General features: G+C 26.4%; 3 protein-coding genes across 6 annotated transcripts; 2 read left to right on the top strand and 1 right to left on the bottom strand.

Annotated features, from left to right (window-relative positions):
* Position 1: 1 nt before the first annotated feature.
* Positions 2 to 1,511, bottom strand: Non3 (Ribosome production factor 2-like protein Non3). Its single transcript, XM_083037659.1, has 5 exons — positions 1,339 to 1,511; positions 1,112 to 1,244; positions 506 to 945; positions 281 to 425; positions 2 to 202 (listed from the first exon to the last, which is right to left on the bottom strand). The coding sequence occupies exons 1-5, from the start codon at positions 1,356 to 1,358 to the stop codon at positions 2 to 4; spliced, it is 939 nt and encodes a 312-aa protein (XP_082893785.1). The 5' UTR covers positions 1,359 to 1,511.
* Positions 1,512 to 2,087: 576 nt separating this feature from the next.
* Positions 2,088 to 7,078, top strand: Alg12 (Alg12 alpha-1,6-mannosyltransferase). 2 transcript variants are annotated; one of them, XM_083037652.1, is made up of 9 exons: positions 2,088 to 2,443; positions 2,859 to 2,991; positions 3,075 to 3,248; positions 3,395 to 3,548; positions 3,865 to 4,009; positions 4,314 to 4,540; positions 4,718 to 4,966; positions 5,045 to 6,152; positions 6,232 to 6,367. In XM_083037652.1, exons 1-9 carry the CDS (start codon positions 2,318 to 2,320, stop codon positions 6,232 to 6,234), a joined length of 2,319 nt encoding a protein of 772 aa, XP_082893778.1. In that variant the 5' UTR covers positions 2,088 to 2,317; the 3' UTR covers positions 6,235 to 6,367. The 2 variants fall into 2 exon arrangements, with proteins under 2 accessions (XP_082893778.1, XP_082893777.1); XM_083037651.1 differs by having other exon boundaries at positions 2,091 to 2,443; positions 5,045 to 7,078.
* Positions 7,079 to 7,384: 306 nt separating this feature from the next.
* On the top strand, positions 7,385 to 22,366 carry LOC145935889 (nose resistant to fluoxetine protein 6-like). 3 transcript variants are annotated; one of them, XM_083037654.1, is made up of 15 exons: positions 7,385 to 7,767; positions 8,341 to 8,524; positions 8,637 to 8,675; positions 15,698 to 15,951; positions 16,634 to 16,830; positions 17,049 to 17,146; positions 17,549 to 17,731; positions 17,815 to 18,028; positions 18,189 to 18,345; positions 18,696 to 18,775; positions 18,959 to 19,054; positions 19,120 to 19,249; positions 20,583 to 20,757; positions 21,376 to 21,518; positions 21,596 to 22,366. In XM_083037654.1, exons 4-15 carry the CDS (start codon positions 15,784 to 15,786, stop codon positions 21,716 to 21,718), a joined length of 1,764 nt encoding a protein of 587 aa, XP_082893780.1. In that variant the 5' UTR covers positions 7,385 to 7,767; positions 8,341 to 8,524; positions 8,637 to 8,675; positions 15,698 to 15,783; the 3' UTR covers positions 21,719 to 22,366. The 3 variants fall into 3 exon arrangements, with proteins under 3 accessions (XP_082893780.1, XP_082893782.1, XP_082893779.1); XM_083037653.1 differs by lacking the exons at positions 7,385 to 7,767; positions 8,341 to 8,524; positions 8,637 to 8,675 and adding an exon at positions 11,521 to 12,296; XM_083037656.1 differs by lacking the exons at positions 7,385 to 7,767; positions 8,341 to 8,524; positions 8,637 to 8,675; positions 21,376 to 21,518; positions 21,596 to 22,366 and adding an exon at positions 11,518 to 12,296 and having other exon boundaries at positions 20,570 to 20,751.
* Positions 22,367 to 22,518: the final 152 nt, after the last annotated feature.

Raw genomic sequence — 22,518 nt, 5'->3', positions numbered from 1 at the left:
TTTAATCTGTAACTTTTCTGAGTTTTGTTGTACTGTCATTGTCATCAGCAGTTTTTCTCTTTTGAGCATTCTTTTCCGATAATGTTTTCTTTAAACCTTTCATCTTCCTTGTTTGAAGTCTATCAATATTTTGTGTTCCAATATGTATACGACCAAATGTCGTTCCAAGTGTATCTTTAGAGATATTTTTCTTCTTCTTAACCTATGAACATGATTATAATATTTAATTTTATTATATTTATTTATGTTTGACATAAATATGTGTAATTTATAAAAATACCTTGAGTTCTTTAGGTTTCTTGCAAGCTTGCTTGAATAAATCTTCAGAGGCAAACTTATTACGCCTGCATAGCAAATCAGCACGTGGTCCTATTTCCTCAAGTTCTATTCTAGGTGTTTTTGTGTTGGATTTCTTCAAAAGTATCCTAAAAATATTGTAAAAAGTTTTTAAAAAGCATTCTTTAACATATTAACATTTTCGTTCAATTTTATTTTTATATCTTACCTGTAACTACGCAGAAGTATTTTATTTTCAACAGCTGTAAAACTTAAGACATGTTCAAGACCTTGCAATCTGATCTTTTCGACAACTTCCCTTTGGAACATATCAATAAGTAAGTTTTTAATTCTTCCAAATTCGTAATTATTTTCAAAGAGTTCACCATTAAAGATCAACAAGGGTTTTATTCCTACAGTAATCTTTTCAACTTTAAAGTCTTTTAATCCTTTATAGTTTTCTACACCAAACTCTATCATATCTAATAATGTATGCTCATACATTCGACCTATCATGAAATTGTGGGGACGCTTCTTATTATGCGAAACCATCATGAAAAGAGATGCTTCATACTTTGAAGCAAATTTCTCAACAGGTACAATATCTTCAAATGGTAGTATATCATTTTTCCTTTGCATCATTTGTGCATTAGGTTTCTTCAGATCGTACTGTAAAATGTATATAAATAACATTAAATATTACACATAGTACAATATATTATTTAATATAATATATTCAGTTTCACATTAGTCTCAAAATTTTATTAATATTTTCAGAGAATTATCTCATAAAAACACTAAATAATATATAATCAATATAAATTATTCCACTTACCAAATCCTTGATGAAATCGATAACAGTTTGTGAATTATTTCTACTTTTGAGGCATAAAGTTTCTTTAGCTGTTTCTACCAATTGAGGTTCTTTTTTTAATAAGGCTTTCTTGCCTTTATGTGTAACTGGCTTTCTATGTGGAAATATTGCTCATAATTATAATGTATATACATAATGCTTCTGTATGCTATTATTAATACAAAATATACAGATAACAAACAACTTACATCCTATTTGTGATCGGCATGGTAAAGCGATAGATTCTTCTTCTTTTTGGATTGTGCCTTCTTATTCAAGACACGATTATCGCGATTAAAAACACAATTATTACACTATTACAAATAACCTATTGCTCCGTACGACACACGTGTGAAAAGCAAACAGAACGCAGAAAGACCTTTTTTCTGCGCATGCGTGACAAAGGCGTCTTTAATAAGTCGCTTTTGCATATTTGAATTACAAATGAATAAAATATCAAATTTGTTACAATTTAAGAGCATTTTTTACAATAATCCTTCGCTAATCATGATCGTACGAGATATCTCGTATATTATTAATATTATAATATCTAAATACATATATATTACCTCACAATTTTATGCTCATATATTTTTAAAATAGATTTTAAAAATCAACTATTTTAAAGATCAACTGTTTTAAAAATATATACAATAATATAATCTCAATAAAGAATTTGTCAAGAGAAAAATTAATACAAAAAAAGCTGATGATACAGTAATTATAAATTGAACAATTAATTGCGCGAACATACCAATTTGATGGTTGGAGTGAAGCGAGGCGGGGTGGGGGAATGCGCGGCGCACCGGCGCGCATCCCCCCACTACGCCCCCACTCCTCTCCCCCCCACTCCATGCGCCGGCGAATTCCAACGCCGCCCACGTGACCGCGTAACGCAGTCACGCAGCGCCACTTGAAGGTTAAACTGGTTAGTCGATTCAAGTCGAACGCGTCGCGCACATCGACGCGCGCTCTATTATATATTATATATTCTATGGTTGCACACGCGACATGAAATTGGCAACACTGGTGCCCGGCCACACAATACATAAGTACAAAGTACATACCGCGCAACAACACGTTGAAAAAAAGGTCCTTCGTTCTGACTCCTTAAATCTATCATGACAATAAGGTCAACGAATTCGTCGAGCGAGAACACACAGTTTGTATAAGCGCAATTCGACAATCATGGATCAGCTAATTATCCTAATATCGGCGATTCATCTGTTATATTGTCCGTTCACGAAAGTCGAGGAAAGTTTTAATCTGCAGGCTATACACGATATCCTCTATCACGGCTCCAATCTAACAGAGGTAATTTGATTGAAATATTTAAACGACAGTTCGTTGTGTCGAACGAATCGAAAACTCGAGCAAATCGTATCCGTCTCGCTAAACTGATCGCGATCGAGCGAACAGCGTAAAACGTGCCGTTATATTTATAGCACCGGACACGTGTATTTTTAAACGCGCGATCAGCTGATGCCGCTCCGAATCTTTTAAGACGATATAATAAACGAAAATCGACTATTTTCCAATGTCACTTGTTTTTTATATGCGTTGTTACTAGTAGTACCTGTGGCAACAATCAGATCTATATAATTTTCAGATTGTCTGTTAATACCTATGTTTATACCTAAGTTAATACCTGTGTTTATACCCATGTTAATTACCTATATATTTTACAGAAATATATTTGCAAATTATATTGCTTTTTTTTCCTCGACAGTATGATCATCACGAATTTCCTGGAGTGGTGCCACGTTCTTTTCTGGGGCCTATCGTAGTATCCTTTATGGCCTCGCCATTAATGACAGCCATTAATTACCTACAACTCAATAAATTTTGTGTTCAATATGCGGGTAAATAGTAGTGTAATTTTAAAATATATAATAATTTTTCATATATTTTTATATAATATAAAGATAATGGTGTTACCTTTCAGTAAGAGCAACATTGGGATTATTGGTGATAATCACATTCAAATTATATAGACACGCTTTACAAAAAATTTTTGGGCTGCAGTTTACAAAATGGTTTGTTGCTATAACTGTGACACAGTTTCATTTTATGTACTATCTCAGTCGTCCACTGCCAAATATAATGGCTATGCCTTTAGGTAATAAAATAAACTTTTTTATAATTAGAGAGTTGATATATTTATGCATTATTTTAAAACTGCAATTGATCAAATTGCATAAATATTATATAAATATCTTTTTAATTAAAGAAATTTTAATTGCTAACATTGTTTAATTGTTACAGTGTTACTAGCCTTATTTGGATGGATGAGGAAAAATTATGTAACATTTATCTGGTCGTCAACTGCAGCAATAATAATATTCAGAACAGAACTCGCCATACTCTTGGGATTGTTTCTCTTAATTTCTACAGTCAGCCAGAAACTTTCTGTACAAAGGTATTTACATATTATATCATTGACACCTAATATGACTGTAAAATTCCAAATTAAAGTGATTAGAATCACTTTCTGCAATATCTTTCTGCATCAAAAAACTTTCTGCAAAACAACACAAATTTGTAAGCTTGTTATGTGTATCAAATTAACTATTCCCGATTCGTATTGAGACATAAGTTTAAGTTTTACAGTTTTGATTACAATTTATTACAATTGTATATCATTAGAGGAACATTTTATTTTTTATATGTAATGCGTAATGTTCTCTCTCCAAAATTATTTTGTTTATTACACAATGTTTTATAATAATTTTTAGACTGCTTAGAATCGCGGTTCCAGCTGGTATATCGCTCTTAGCACTTACTGTTGCTATAGATTCAATATTCTGGAAACGCTTAGTATGGCCAGAAGGCGAAGTATTTTATTTCAACACTATTCTTAATAAGAGCAGTCAATGGGGCGTATCCTTCTCAGATATAATAAGCTTTTCTTTTAAAGCTTTTCTTTCTTCAGCACTTTAAATTATTATTTTGGATAATTATCTTGAATGTCAGATGAAATTATTTTTTTATCTATTGCGTCAAAACATAAATTATATAAATATTATATAAATAATTATTATAATTATAAAATAAGAATGTTCAAGATATCATAGATCTTCAAATAGATATTTTTAATTGTTTTAACTATTTTCAACTATTTTGAAGTATTAAAAGTTTTTGGACAAGTATTTTCAGTAAATAAATGAACTTGACTTATGAATAGACATCACCATTTTTATGGTACTTTTATTCAGCGTTGCCGAGAGGTCTAGCACTTTCATACTTTTTAGTTCCTTTAGGGATGTTTTGGGACAGGAGAGTTCGTATATTTACTGTCCCAGCTATTATATTCGTGGCATTATTATCATTTCTACCACACAAGGAGCTGAGATTTATCATATATGTGTTTCCACTACTGAATATTAGTGCAGCTGCTGCTTGTCATAGAATGTAAGTATATATTCTGCTTTAATTACATTTAATTTTCTTATCAGTTTTATCAGTTTTCTAAAAATAAAATATCAAAATTTATCTAAATGATCTAATATAGTTACTGATAGATTAAAATTTAAACTTATAAATTCTGCATATAATTAAATGTAGAAACTATTTCTCGTTGATAATTAGATGGGAAAACAGAGGGAAAACAACGAGGAATTATATTCTAGCAGGGGTAATCCTGATTCATATTGCATTAAATACTATATTCTCCACATATATGCTATGCGTGTCTGGTTCTAATTATCCTGGAGGTCAGGCAATTGTTAGATTACATAGACTCGAAAGAGATTCCCTAGAGCCAATACATGTGCATATTGATGTATTGACTGCACAAACCGGAGTATCAAGATTTACACAGACCAACGCTTCTTGGATGTAAGTTATCTTGCCTACAATATAATAATTTTAACCTTATTATGATATCTTTGAAAAAAAAATTGAACTATGTTACAGATATTCGAAACAAGAGAACTTGACTTTCGACGATCCTGAAATGCTACAGTTTACTCATCTCTTGATTGAAGCAAAAAGCAAATATTCTCCAAATATAAAGCCTTATCTTAAAACTTACGATATTATCGATTCTATCGATGGATTCTCGCATATAACATTTAATTATAACATATTACCGCCTATTAGAATTAAAACCAAACCTAGCATATTTATTATGAAAAGGAAACCGAATATCAAATACGACCCTTACAAACCAAAATCTCCGATTTCTGTAAATAAATCTTCAAAACAAATAGATAATGTAGAAAATATAGATTTCAACATGTCACATGAAGTAACAATAGAACCAAAATTTCATAATATTGTCGAGTCATCAAAAGAATTTGGAAGGCCAGAAAAATCTGGTGAACAAAATTTGTCAGATATTAAAGTTAAAGAAATTAGAGAAACGAATAACAATACTGAAGAAAAAGAAAACTTTCACAATTTGGTAGATGATAATGCGACATCTATGGAAAATACTACTACATGGAAAATTGAAGATACAAATAAATTATCACCAAATTCAAAAGATAGAATAGAAAAAAATTTCGAAAGCGTTTCTAGTATCCATGATGCCAAACTTGACGAAAAAACAAAAACGATTGAAGAGGAGAAGATTGTTAAAGAAAAACCTAAAAATGATTTAAATCTGCGCCAAGAAAGTGGTACTAAAAAGATGGTTAAACAAATTATTCAAGAAAAAATACAAGAAGACAAACAAAAGCAAGCAGCAGAATGGCCAAAAAAGACGAAAACATTGAAACAAGAAGTAAAAAATCAAATTGTTGCAGATAAATTAGCTTTAACAGATCAAGATCAAATTAAAGTTGTAAATGAACATGCAAAAGACACTATATTGAAGACAGATAAAATCAAGATAGCTAAGCCAATTAATCTGGAGAAAATTACGGAAAACGAAGATTTAAATAAAGAAAAAATTGTGGATGTAACAATAAAGAAGAATATAAAATCACAGGATAGTGTTCATACAGAATTACCTGTAATTGAGAGAGAAATTGTAGAGAAAAAAAGTAAAGAAGATATTAAAGCATCAAAACCAATAAATGTAAGAGAGAGTATAAAAAATATAATAAATCAATTTAAAGAATTTGAAAAACATTTTATATATGATAATATTGATTCAGTGACATCAATGAATGATACGAGCCATGAAAATCTTATTGAGAGTGATCTACCTGATATAACGGACAATATTATGGATCATTCTATGAAAAGTGAGGATCAAGTTGTGGTAAAAGATGCTAGAGAAAGTTTCAAAGAAATATTAGAGCAATTTAAGCATATCAAGGATGAATTAACTTCAGAGGAGGATGATCAGTTCGATGAAATTGCAGCAAAATATATGGAACAGCCAATTGCTGAAACGTTATTACAGTTCAGTGAAGCTTTGAAAGCTTTAATGCAGCGAAGAAGAAAGACTTTGCCCGAACAAGTGACCGACTTGTATGATAACGAAGATGCAAACATCTCAGATGTCGAAAGATGATTATATGTCAAGATATCAAAAAAAAACTGAGACGATAAAAAAAATTACACAAGCAGCAACAAAGGGTCATGCGAAGAAGACAAAAAATCGAAAACGATTACAAAAATGCCAAGGAATAACTGTATAAATAAAGCGGAAGGACAGAGATGAAATAGTGCAATTGTATATAGGCCAAAATAAGATCCTGTTATAATTTATAATACAAAACATAATACAAAACATAAGTACCTCGATATATTGAAAGTAAAAATGATACTAAAAATGTTTTTCTTTGCGTCTCATAGTATCAATCTCTTATTTACATATTTCAAGTAATGTAAAATAAGATTGATACTACAGCAAACAAAGAAAATTTGTAGAAAAATATTGGAAAACAATTAAATGGTCAGGACAATTAAATATTGTTACATAAGTAACTTCGTCAAGTTACTAACAATTGTGAAACAATTGTGAAATTAGGATACTGTAAATATGTTACCCTGTGATATACAAAAATGTTGTATTTTTTAATGTATATTTATGCATTAGCAATATGGAAAGCATTAAAATTTATATGTTGTCTATATGAGATAATTAATTGCGATAATAGTTTGGTGAAAAAGTACTATATAACTTTTTGTATTATTTATTAGATTCCTGTTATAAATACATAATTTAATTTTTTACTTTGTGCCAAATTATATAAATATTCCAAAAAATGTATTAATTTATATATATAATAATCAAGACACATATTCTCTCTTTCTTTTCATTTTCTCTGCATATTTTCCTGACATTTGTAAGTGTGCAACTCTAATTATTTACAGGAGAAAAGGAAATTACATAAAATGTCTCAGAAATAAAAAGGAAAAAAAGAAATACAGGATATATTAATTATGTAAATCATAAATAATTATAAAATATATAAATTTATAAGTATCAATTTTCAGTTATTAGCTGGAGCACTATCAGATAAATATCACTTGCGCTGTGGAAGAATTTTCCTCCTCGGAAACGAATTAATTCACCTACAATCTGACTTTTGATCCCGTTAAACCTCATAAAATTGGATTACGTCAGAGCAACCGTGATTAGAGGAAAATATTTCCTCTTCAACCAACAAATATGATATACAAATAATTATATAAACGCGATATATCTAGCTATTATTAGACCCGAAAAAGACTATCTTTAGGTGAAAAAGCATTTTACAAACTATAATAACTATAGGGAAGTCTAAAATTAGTATTTACAACCATATCTCATTTTAAAAGGATAAAATAATACCAGATTAAGTCAGATTTAAGAAAAAAAAAAAATATATATATATATATATATATATATAATAAGATAAGTAGCAAATTAACGCTTTAATCAGCTGATTTCTGTCAAAAATATTAATAAAGCGAAAATTTGCTAATTAAATTTTAAAATAATAATGTTATAAAAATTAAAATAGTAATATGTTGTAAATAATATGTTATAATACCTTATTTTTGAATAATATTTTTTGACAGAAATCAGCTGATAACTGTCAAAAATATTATTTGAGTTTAAAGTATTATAACATATTATTTAAAACATTATTATTTTAAAAATTAATTAGCAAATTAACACTTTAATCAGCTGATTTCTGTCAAAAAATATTAATAAAGCGAAAATTTGCTAATTAAATATTCTAGCTTGCATATTTATATTTATATTGTGTATGTTATAATGCGAAATAATAAAATTATTCTAATATATGTATGTATTTTATTTGTTACAGGTAGCATTGCGATACACAGTGCGATTCAAGCGTCGTGTCGGGAGTGCCGTCTAAAGTGTCGCGCGTCGGGAATGCCGTATAAAGTGTCGGATCGTGTTTTCGCGAGTGTCGTGAGTGCTACGAAAGACCAAGTGAGGAGGAGGAGGCCCGGGGAGGCATCGGGCGACAGCGGGGCAACTGTGAGGTATGCAAAATAAAAACTTTTTTTCTAAACTGCATTGTTTATGAGATATTCGACACACACACACACACACACACACACATGTATATACATAATTTGAATAATTTGTTTTCAGATCAATGTGTGTACTACAACTCCATTATTGTACGTATCGGTGAGTGAGAAATTATTTATTTTATAACATTTCTATAACGGTAATGGGGGTGTATATAATATGTTGAAAATATTAAAATAATAATGTTTTAAATAATATGTTATAATATCTTATCCACGATTAATATTTTTTGACAAAAATCAGCTGATAATTGTAAAAAATATTCATCGAATTAAAAATATTATAACATCATCCCTTTCTAAAAAAAAAAGGCATGTTTAATAAAGCGTTAATTAATCTTACGGGAAAAAATATATAGCAGAATTTTGCATTTGGCTTTGGATCGTATTTTTTGGTCAGTTTATGATCCTGATTGCGTTTTTTCTATATTTTTTCATATTTTATTTCGTTTACCCAGAGCTCACGATGTCAAACATTTTTCTGTGCTCGCACTCTCTCCATATTTAAGATTCGCGTTAAGATTAACGCTGATTATAAACTCATTAAAATAATAATGCATAATGCTCTCTCTTATAGCAATAATAATTGACAATCAACATTATATATTGAAAATTATTATTATTATTATGCGAATATATATGAGGTAAATTAAAATTTGTGTCAATTAAATTGTCAGCATTAGGTGAGTTATTATATTCCTTCTACATCAAGACAGTAATTCGTATACAGAAGGATCCGAGATCAGGAAATATAAATATTCTGATTAAAGTGATTATTTTCTAAAAAACAATAATTTTAATTAATAGCACACGTGTGCCTATTAAATATCATGTCTTGACGTCAACATATGTTGGACAACTTTTTATTAACATTTGGCTGAATGTCATAGACGCATATATAATCATTAACAAATAAACATTCTCAATCCGAAAAAATTCGCAAATTGTCTAATCCAGATTTAAGCGAAGATGATTTAAAGTCAAAGTTCTTTGTTTGCACTTGTGCAATTTCTTCCGCACGTGTGATTTGCTGCGTTAGCATTTTGTAAGATTATTTTAATACTTTATTAAAATTATATATTCATAAAAATTCCTATATAGTACGTATTTCATTATAAGCCACGCAGCAAAGTAGATATATCTGATTGTGAGACTTGAATCAGAGATATCATTTTATCGGTAATTTTAAAATTTAAAATTTTTTATGTAACAATAAATTTAAAATTTTTTAAATATTATTTACAAAAAGCAATGAAATCACAACAAAATCTTCATAGAAGAAAAAAATATGCTTTGTAAAAAATTTTTCTAAGAAATTTTTCCAAGTTTGAAAATAAAATTTAAAAATATATTTAGAAATATGTAGCTGAAAAATAAATATAAAATTAAAGCTACTCAGCCAAGTATAAATAGTATATTAATTTTGCAGATTATTATCTGATCTGATAACAAATTTAAGGAAGTATCACTTTTGTATTTTTAAGAATGATCATCTGCATATTCAAAACGATTTACAGCCGGCATTGAAAGAATTAAAGTGACGAACAAAAACTTGGCATGTCCGGTCGAGGCATTAAAATTTGACATGCGCAGTAAACTGTATCAATATGCATTAGCAATAAATTTATGTACATAATAAATAATTTTTTTTCAAATATATAAATAAATCAAATATAAATAAAATTCATTAAAATATTCACTAGAATAAATTAAAAAATATACTTTAAAATCTGACATGCAATGAACTATATATATGCATTAGTTTTATGTAATAAATAAAATTATGTTTAATTATCTGTATATAAATAAAATAAATGTGAATAAAATTAATTAAAAATACCTTGCCTTTTAGCATATTATAGTATAAAACGTTAAATATCAACAAATTAATTAAAATACTAAAATAAATTTTAAGAACATATTACAATAGCCTATCAAATAAAGTTTAAAATATAAAAATATAAAAATGTATAAGAGACGAATAGCATAACTATACATTGTTTAATGTGAAATATTTTTAAGCAGAAATCTTCTAACTCCACAAATTAATTTTGTTTATTATAGATTAATTTTCAAGCAATTTTTTTTATTAGAAAATTCATGTCATTTTAATGCCCCGATCCCGACCCACCCACCAGGTATTGGGGATACCAAGTTTTTGTTCGTCAAGTTTTTGTACGTTATTTGTTTAATTCTTTCAATGCCGGCTGTAAATCGTTTTGAATATGCAGATGATCATTCTAAAAACACAAAAGTGATACTTCGTTAAATTTTATATCAGATCAGATAATAATCTGCAAAATTAATATACTATTTATACTTGGCTGAGTAGCTTTAATTTTATATTTATTTTTCAGCTACATATTTCTAAATTATTTTTAAATTTTATTTTCAAACTTAGAAAAATTTACTTAGAAAAATTTTTTACAAAGCATATTTGCATACAATGTCGAATTATTTTATATACTTGGCGTGTTTTTTTCTTCTATTAAGATTTTGTTATGATTTATATTTATCTTATTTACCATTGAAGTAGTATTATTTATAATTATTATATAATTATTATTATTTATTATTTAACTTTTTTTCCTTGAGAAATATTTTTTCTAAACTTATAATTTAGACAAAAAGAAAATAATTACGATTGAAATATGACAAATGATAAATATGAGTTATAAAATAGTATAACAATAGTATAAAAAATAAAAATAAAAATATATACATAAGCTTATATATATATATATATATATATATATATATATATATATAATATTCTAAACGATCGACTTTTAATATCGTACATAATCTTTTGATATAATGTTTTTATTTGTACAAAATCATCATTAATACTACTACAAGTATACATTTTTGCTTATAACTGGCTTCTTTTTTTTTTTGGTAGTTGAATCTTGGTGAACATTTTGCGCGTACTATTATTTCTAAAATTATTATTATTATTCATAAAATATATCTGTAAATTCTGAAATTCTGAATTCTATTACATTTCATAGGATGCTTTCCAGCAACATACATAAGCGACACAATCATTAAATTGTACAATAACTAAAATGCTGTGTTCGATTGTGTCATCATCACGTCATTCTATGTCATTTTACATTATTCCTTGAATACCAATATACATTTGATATTACATTTGATATCAATTTTTTTTTACGAAATGATATTTCGATAGAAAGTGAACTTTTAAAATACTTAAAAAAAACTTGAAAGACATTATAAAAGCTATATAAATAGCTAGAGTGGGGTGACTGCCCCGCACTCTGGCAATAAAGCGCGCTTTTACGGCTATACAGCCTTTTAATTGCATATAAAAGTCGACACTGTGTAACATTTTGTGTCATACAATGTAAAACCGTGTTCTGAAAAGCTTCACAGTTAATACAGCTAATACTTGACTGCTCACCGACGATTTGTAATAATAAGAATAAAAGTGATTGTTGTGTGTGTTACACAGTATATAACATTATGTTATTTTATCGATTTGTATTTATCTTGTGTATTTATATAAATTGTGACGCATTATCTTATGTTTCTGCACAAGTTCATAAATCTAATGGCAGTGAATACGAAAAAATTAGCAATACACTGCCCGCTTATACCATCGCTTTGAGAGCCGATCTTGTCAATTCAACTATATGCAAAAAGGAATTACGAGACTTCCGAGATGCCGTAAATCAACGAATACTGTGGAGCTTGAAAAGTTAGTAAAATTTTTATTTTTCTGAGTAAATCCGACTAGGCAACCTCCGCGTGGTACATCTTGAGTAATGGGTATTGTAACTTTCAAGCCTTATAACCAGGGATCCGGACCGAAACAAAATTAGGGTTCGGTTTCGGTTACGGTTTAATAAAATATTTAATAACTGTTCCGGTTCCAGTTTCGGTTTTTTGATAAATAAAGGAAACCAAAATCGTTTAAATTACAATTTTTTCGATTACGGTTCCGGTTTTTAAAATTTTTATTTTTTGTTTTTCTAATTAAATTAATTTCTAAATTATGACTTTAAAAAATTATTATTAATTTTTTGACATATAAATAAACAACACTTCATATTATACACGAAAATATATTTATATATGTATCTATATTATATTATATATATTATATGTATTGCGCAAATGACGGAAATGTCATGATAACTGCCTCCTCGAATACAATTAAAAATAAATTATTTTTTAAATGTTCTTAAACGCATGTATTATCGCAATAACGATAGTTATGAGGATCGTATGTTTTCCGTTATTTTTATATATCAATTATATACATGTATATGGAGTTATCAGACATTTCCGTCATTTGCGCAAAAGATTAGAAAAAAATACCGAAAAGAACCGTAAACCGAAAATATTTCTATCTCTATAAATATTAATAACCAGCAGAAATAAGACCCTTGAATAATTTAATAAAAAGATAAAGGATGGCTATAACAGCACAAGCGCAGTAATTGGGGCGCAAAAGAAATTGTTTATTATATCTATAAATTTAAAACATTAACGAACATTCGCATCCTTTCTTTGGATCATTTTCAGCGTAAAATATAAATAATTACAAAGATGTCATCGGATAAAAAGAAAAAGGAGAAAAGAATAATAAATAATTACAAAATTATCACTAGATATTAAAAAGAAAAAATGAGATAAAAATGAATAAATAACAATAAAATATAGACGTAAAACGATCGATGTCAACTGTTAAAAAAGAGAGACGATATCGTAAAATACCTAATATGTCTCACGTCATCCACGAACTACGAAGCTCACTACCAGGCTCTGGCCTTAAATTAATGCACAAGCATCCCGTCCAAACGCAGCATCTCGTTTAGAAAATCGAAATCCGTATCCAAACTGTATCCAAACTAGATGTAACAATAAACCCCAGAGCGATAGATCAGGCTGATGATGTCTGTAACCGTCGATATATTTTACATTTAAACTCGCATGAGCGAACATTTTTTAAAAATATTAATAATTTTTAATATATAATTTGCATTCTATTTGCATTGTGCTATTTGCATTAATACCTTGTAGTTTTTTTAGATTTGATTCTTTAATTTTTTGTTTCTGCAAAACTTTTTTTTTTATTCTTTAGATAACATTCTTTTTAAGTTACTATTGCTTAGTAATACGATTTCTTAATTATACATATGTCGAATAATACCATTTTGGATTATTGATAGAGTTGATATCCATAGTGACTATGGTAAAGTTTTAAGGAATTTCTTTTTTTAGGAACATTATTATAGGTACAATAGCCATTATTACATTTTTTTAGCAATATACTTAATAATATACTTTAGCATTATACTCAAATTATATTGTACTGCAGGAAGTAATAAGATCTATTCTATTTTCTAAAGTTTAGTATTTTCGTTTTGCATGGAAAATTTTGCATGTGTAATAAAAACCGAATACTAAACTTTATCAAGAAAATTTGTAAACTACTAAAATTAAGCATTATTAAACGATGATCAGGCAATAATTGCCTTTTATTTTTTAGCAGCTTTAGCATATGAAAACAAATCGAAAATGTTTATAAATATATATCCGAAGGGGGCGGGAGTTCGACTTGTTTTTATGTGCTAAAACTGTTGTATCAGTTTTGGCACTTGTGGGTTCAGAGATACTCTGTATATATAAACAATAAAATAATTTAATAACAACATATTTTTTAATCATACATTTTTATAATATAGTATTTACACATTATTTTTTTTACTGTCATCTTAAATTTTTTTACTTAATACTCTCAAAGAAAAATAAAATTTTGAACATTTTATATGTAAATACGCCTTCTATATATAAATAAAAAACATAAATAATACATATTTTAACAGCAAAGACTCTCTTCCACACACAAATTCTAGTAAACTTTAATTTGCCATAAATCAAATAAGTAAATTTTAATTTAAAAATTTGCATAAATTATCTTGAAATACTTAAAATACTTTTATAAAAAAAAATTGAGATTTTTGTCATTGTTTCTTTCTTGCTATACGTAACAATAATGTCATGTTAAAATAAAAGCATACATAGAAACTTCTACCTCTTATTTTTTTAATGCAATGTAGAATAATGTACAATTTTTTATTTTATTTGATTTCATTTGATTTTTTTTATTACTTTCAAGATATGACACATACTTACTAGTAAATTCTGTTTGTTGCAGTAATATAACATGATAGTAACAAATAATATAACATAAGTTATCTATATAAAACTAGAATATACCATATTTTGCAACGTTATAAGTACACTGTAATGAAACATTATTGCAATATTGTTACATATACGTGTCTTTTCGCTTGCTGCTTGAGGTGAAATTCGGTGAGAGTATCTCATATTCAAGTTTTTGTATTTCAAGTTTTTCATAAACGCATATAAAGTCTATAAATAAAAAGCGATTACTAATATAAGACCCAAAGTATATCTTTTTCTGTTAGTTAGTTAATTAGTTAGTTTAATTTTTAATGCAACCCCAACAAGGGATTCAAAATAATTAAACAGATTATTTGAAATTAGACGGGAAATTGTCATTTATTATCTATTGGTATAATCGCTACAATGTAACATTTCATTAAAATTAAAATAATTTTATATTTTAATGTTTTATTTTTTAATATTTTATTTTACTATTTTTTGTTTGTTAACAAAACAAATTTTTATAAATACAATTTTTTTTTTTTAAATAACTAGTAATTATTATTCAGTAATAAAATAGAAAACTAATATAACTTATTTTGATTCAATCATTGAGACATTTACACCTTATATATTATTATATAGTTATTTTAATAACATCTTATTCTTATAATATTTTAATTTTTTTACTGACAATGAGATGTAGAAGAATATTATCTTTCGCAAAAATATAATTTTACAAGAATTATTTATAATCAGTATAATTATGAATCGTAAATAATAAACAATATAATAGTACAACATTAACGAATATTTAATAATCTAAATAATGTGAGAAATCTAAAAATAACATTTCAGATTTAATAATTAATGAAAATATTGATGATTGTGATTAATGAATAAAAAATATTATTTAATTTTTGCTTAAATAATAATTAATAAAAATTATTTCATCTTTTTAAGTGCTGGACTCTAGCGGTGGATATAAACCAGGCTTTCTTTATGGAAATAATTATTGGCTAGGTAGTCGTAGCCAATGTCTCGATTTAATGGATACAACTCCTCTGCAGATCGCAGAGCGTCTGATATTAAATAATACGATATATCGTGATCCACAAAAGGAATTTCCACCTTTCAAAGTAAATTACTTTGTTGCTTATTTTGAACATAACAGTACTCTTCAATATCACGCAAATCTTATTTTCAAAGAGAAAGAGGTAAGTTTTTACATTTTTATATAAGTTTCATAAAATTAATTATAGAAAGAGTATCAAGTTATAAATTAAATTAAAGTGAATTTATATAGATTAAAAAATTTTTATTTTATCGAGTTGTAACAATGATATGTAATATAAAGCCAATTCTAGATTATATGTTTATTCTTATATCTTAAAATAAAATTGAGTTCTCTCTTTTAAACATATATATACATATTTATATAGGATGATCACTTTTACACTTTCTCCGAAATATTTTTATCTAAAAAAAATTTGTTTTTCTTATGTCCCTTTTTAAAATCATTCAACTTAAACTCATTTTCTTTACGAAGATATCATTGACGAGACATACCAATAAAATTTTTACATAAATTAAGGAGGGAATTTATAGTCATTCTATATATTTTATGTAAGTGTGCGTGCGTGCGTGCAGTAATATATTTATAATATATTTATAATAAAAAATTTTATTGCTCACAATTTATATATATATATATATATATATATATATATATATATATATACTTATTATTCCAAAATTCAAATATGAAAAGAAAACTATGAGGAGTGTTTACTATACATATACGCTAATAATTGACAAAATTATATAAGAAAGCATTGATATTGTGCACATATGAAAGTATATTAATATGTACTATACATATAGAATGTTTTGCTTTAGGATTTAATTATACTCGGCCTCTGTTTACCAGCATCGTGTTCTATAAATGACCTAAATTTAATTCTGGAAAAAATATTTTATGACAGAGTTTTCTTTATCAATGACCTTTATTCCATGGACTTCAAATTGGTCAAAGTTACAAATCTAAAAGGCGATCAATGGTTATTTGATAATGGTTATTTAATATTTTTCATCTGGTATGTCAGAAAATGCGAAGTGAATATTATTATAATTAATAATTAATATTTATAATTAATAATATATGTATATAGAATATAATTATGTGTGTATGATAACTTTATTATGGCATATAATAAAATATGCAAATTTTCTTATACAATATATATAGCTTTCAAAAGTTTCTTGAAATAAGAAATATATTTTATATTTATTTTGCATTTCTCTATAATTGCAGTGTTTTAGCACTTACTTTTTGTATGATGATAATCGGAACAATATACGATATATTTGTGCATCAAAAACATTTAATTATAAAAAATAAAACTACCGCTGGTAAGTATCGTATCTAAAACCACTTATATATATATATATATATATATATAAACTTTTTCAATTTCAATAACAAATTATACCTACTCATAATTTTGATTATCATGTATCATATTTAAAAAATCACGATTATACTCTTTATGTATTAAAATAATATTTAATTATTGTTTAAAATCAATTGTCAGTTATTTTAATAAGGTTCAACAAAAATTTATCTATATCACATAGTATCATATTATAGTCACATCCTGTGTATACATATATATATATATATATATATACATATATATTCTTTATTGAATTTATATATAAATATATATACTACTAAAAATTCTGTATTGTGATTCAGATGTGATAAAAATATGTCTGAGAAAATGGAATTGATAAAAATGGAAAAATTTTCAGCTTTACTTCAAGAAAGTAGAATTGGAAAAATTCTAGTGTGTTTTTCCGTATACACAAATACAGGAATAATATTCAGCACGAAATTGGATGCTGACGCCATACCTATCATTCACGGTTTGAAATTTCTAAGCATGAGTTGGATAATTTTTTTTCATTGCGCATACTTTATAATGGACTCCGTCGGTGAGTAATTCGGATAAGACTTGTAGAATTGATATATATGCCTTATTTTCTACATATAACAGAAATTGTTTTGTATTACATAGATAATAGAGCATTTGAGTGGAAAATCTTGCCTAATTTCATAACTCGAGCATTAATAAATATAATCGCATCAGTAGATACCTTCTTTTTTTCAAGTGGATTTTTACTAGCCTATTTATATCTGAAAGATAAAATGGACACAAAAAGAACTACATCGATTAATTACAAAGCAATATTAAATGAATTTTTTATTCCTATAATAAAAAGATTTATTCGGTACGTTTTTCATTATCTTTATTTATATAGACAATTTAAACAAAGACATGCACATCAAAATAATTTAGAAATAAAATTTTTAATTATTTTTAACAGAACTACTATATAATAATGTTTTCCTTTTTAATATATTTATATCTAAAAATAATTTATTTTTAAGGTTAACACCTGCTTACATGATGATGTTAGGAATATTGCAATTAATCTATGCTTGGTACGACAAAACTTCCCAATTTTATTCAAATTATAGTTCGCACGAAGTTTGCACACAATATTGGAGAAATCTTTTATATATAAATAATCTGTTCGACAGTAAGGTTCGTATTTATTATATAGTCGTTTCTCAAATCTCATCTTGAGACATGATATATGGTTTAATAGATGAATTTTGAAAATCAATTTGAATTTGTAACCTCGATTCAGTATAGAGATACTCAAGAGAAAATTTCAGTTAAAAATTTCAGTTAATCTTTAATCAAAATGTAACTATTGAACCGTCCGTATCTCAAGACATAAAATCTGAAAATCTAATCTGATATTACGCTCTTGAGATTTGAGAAATGACTATAAATACGGATCTAATACAATGGTATAAATAACGTATATAGTTATAATTAGTTTAATATTGCTCAAAAAATATTAAAATTATATTTTTATTTTCTTGTAGTGTATGATTTGGAGTTGGTATTTGGCCAATGATATGCAATACTTTATAATTGGTACAATGATATTGATATTGTCAACTATGTAAGTTGACGTATCGATAGTATATTAGCCATGTTCCGAAATTCACTGCCAGTACTGAAAATTTATAATATATGTGACGTGAACTATAGATTGCCAGTACTATGGCAGTCAATTTCGGAATACAGCCATTATAATCATATGCTGAGCAGCTGAGCATTGAAATAAATAAGTTGCTAATTTCAGGTACTTTTATATGGCTGTTGTTATATTGGGTGCACTTTTAATAGGTTCTATTACGCTTACTGGTTATATTTCATATACTCATGACTATGTTCCGACGTAAGTTATAAAAATATCTTTTGCTAATTATGAGATTAATTAAATAAGTCCTTTTCTTATTGTAGGCTCGATGAACAACAAAGACTTATGAATGTCTTGTATACTCCTACATGGATCAGAATAGGTCCATATATTATTGGCATAATTACAGGTTACATTATAAGAAGATTAAATAAAAAATTAGCCTTGAAAAAAGTAAATAAAATATAATTTGACTTTTAAAATATGAAGAAATATGAGTTTAATGTGAAAAAAATAAGCACAATTATTAAAAATTAAGTTACTGATTATAATTATTTATCTATATTAATTTATATAAAATTTTATTAATATAAGATTATATATAAAGCAAAAATGAATATTATATAGAAGTGGTCTCTCTTATAAATTTCAATGAACTTGAGTAGATTGAGATCATAATGTTTAAACTATGTGATTATATAGACTTGAGTAACATTCGAAAATTTTAGCTGTCATTAATTGATTATTACAATATTATAAATAATTGATTACAATATTAATCTTTTAATACGCAATTATACATATAGCTCGGTACTTTGAACGTCAATCGAGATTTAAAAAAAGTATAGTTCCTCGTAAATTTCCGACTTTCCAAAGTAAAATCATCACATCGCCCGATGCCTCAAATGCGAAACGACATTTAAAAATATACAGTTTTGTATATTGAACGTTATTAACTTTTCACGTCACGATTTTTCGAAGCGACATTTATTTCATATTACTTAGTGCAAAAAAAAGGAAAATGTAATTAGATGTTTTTAGCATTATTTCACATTTAAAGGTAAAAACTCATAATATTTGATTATATATTTTATATACTGAAAATTATATTTTACCACTTGGTATAGATCTCCTTTAATTTGTTGAAAATTTCTTTGATGGAAATATTTTATTGAAATTATAATGAATTTATATTGAAAATGCAAATGAAAATGGCTGAATAAGTATTGAATGTATCATAATATCTAATAAATCATATAATTTATATTTAATAAAATATAATCAAATATTATGAGATATTTTAGAAAAATTATTGAATAGTTTTAAAAATAATAAGTAATAAATTTACGAAATATTATTTTATTTTGAAATTTATTTTGGAATTTTACTAAAATTGCTTTATTTAAAAACATTTTAAATTAAAAAAATTTTTTAAATTTTTTATATATTGAAATTTTTATTGAAAGTCAATTGAGTGAAATTTCAGTATGTAATTTATTACTATTTTAATATGATTTTATTATAATTTCCGTAAGATATTTCAGGTTTATATATATATATATATATATATATATACGTCTAATAAACTATACATTTTTAGATTTCGTTTCGTGTTCAAAACATCAAACTATATGTGCAGTGCACTTTAATTTTTTAATGCTTATAACGTTAAAATTAGAAATGAGCGACATCTAATATTTGTAATGTTACTAAAGAAACTGTTAAGACTAAATCTATTATTCTTATTATACTGTAATAATTTTAAATCTAAAGCAATTTTTTTCAGAAAACTATAATTTTTTGTTGGTGTCTTGGTAGCGCATGCAGTAGTTTCATATTATTAGGCATTTATGAACGAAACTTATCTGTTCTGTATGCTGCTTTCTATATTGCATTGAGTAGAATACTTTGGGCCATAGGTATAGCATGGATTGTAATAGCGTGTGTTACTAAGCATGGTGGTCAGTATATAAATATAAATATAAATATATAAAATATGTATATACGCGCGCGCATGTATATGTGTGTGTGTGTGTGTGTATGCATATATACAGAGTGTGATGCAAATATGCCGAGAGACGATTGAATATCTCATAAACAATATATTTTTAAAAAATGTTTCCTAAAAGTTATAAAGTTTCAAGAATCTATTTGATAATAATATTATTTTAGCGCTTATTTACTCTCATTTGAGTGCATTTAAGGAAATTAATAAAAAATTTTAAATAAAATGGAAGACTAAAATAGCATTTTTTGGAAAGAACACTAAGAAATAAACAATTTTTGTCTAAAACTTTTTTTATAAATACTTTTGGAAATTATCAATAATAATTTTGATTATTATTCAAGATAATTGTTTTAATCCAGAAATTATCAAAGTGACTGACATGACTCATCCACCCAAAATCAAATCAATATATACGGGATATTTAATCGTCCAAGAACATTTGTACTATACATATGTATATTTGTAGTGCAGATATATTCTGTAAATGTGTGTATTTTTTAAAATAATGATATAATTTTAACAAATCTTATTTTTATTGACATATACATATAAGTGCTTGATTATGTTACAGGCATCGTTAATCAATTATTATCGTTCAAAGGCTGGATTCCTCTTAGTAACATAACTTATTGTGCTTATCTTGTGAATCCCATCGTCATAGACTCGATTCGCCTATCTAATGAAACAACCATTCACTTGGAATTCATGTCTTTAGTAAGTATATAATAAAGATTATATCTAATATTCCAATATTGACAAAGAACTTTTTATTATTTATTATCAATTTTCAGATTATTTGGTATATAGGATGCTTTGTGATTAGCTACTTTTGCGCTTATATATTATCCTTAATGGCAGAAATACCGTATATGTTATTGATGCGAATGTTTTTTCAATCTCGTAGAAAAGTCTAACAGAAAATATATATGGCGTGTAAAATTTAGAATATGCTTTTGGAGCACTTATTTCACATAAATCCTTGCGTAATTTATGCAATATTTACAGATTAATGATTTTTATATTAATTTCTGTAGAGTAATTTAAGTGCAATGCCTTATTAAATCTCTTCCAATATTCAGAATGACGTTAAAAACAATAAATGTTAAAAATAATAAAACAATAAATGTATGTACATATAATGCATGCATGAACATAGCTTGATGTGTTAATAATAATTATTATATAATATAGTATTTAGTAATTAATAACTATACCATGTATTAATTTGTATATAAATTAATGTTTTATATAAACTAAAATTATTTAATTTACAAATTGCCAGAACATTTCTATCAACATCTTGATATTTATTTCACACGATATGCGCAATTAGAGAAAGAGAAGAATGTTATTACAATTTAATATATATAAGATTAAGATCTTTTTAAAAACTCCCTGATTGTATAGATTGATCCGATCGTGTTACATAAAAGCATAGCTAGCGTAATGTTAAACAATATTTTATCACGTATGCCGGCCTTTAAATAAACAGGAAGCCCGTCGTCGCACTGTCGAAATAAATGACATATATGTATATTAATATGAAATTTTTTTAAAATCAAGTTTTTAAAATTATTTGAAATTATGTATACCTGCATCCTTGCTTGCTTCAATTTAAATTTCTGAAACGCTTTGCTAGTCTCCTTGTAAAAGGAGAATGATTGGTTTGTGCTGAATGATTTTTGTAATAATGGAGTTTTGTGGAAACGTATCT

The sequence above is a fragment of the Prenolepis imparis genome, unplaced genomic scaffold (genome assembly GCF_030444845.1).
Source record: "Prenolepis imparis isolate NDT839.2.m4 unplaced genomic scaffold, iyPreImpa1.0 SCAF_5, whole genome shotgun sequence".
NCBI classification, from domain to species: domain Eukaryota; kingdom Metazoa; phylum Arthropoda; class Insecta; order Hymenoptera; family Formicidae; genus Prenolepis; species Prenolepis imparis.
Note: the sequence above shows the minus strand (reverse complement) of the source record. Positions and strands in the feature narration are given on the sequence as shown.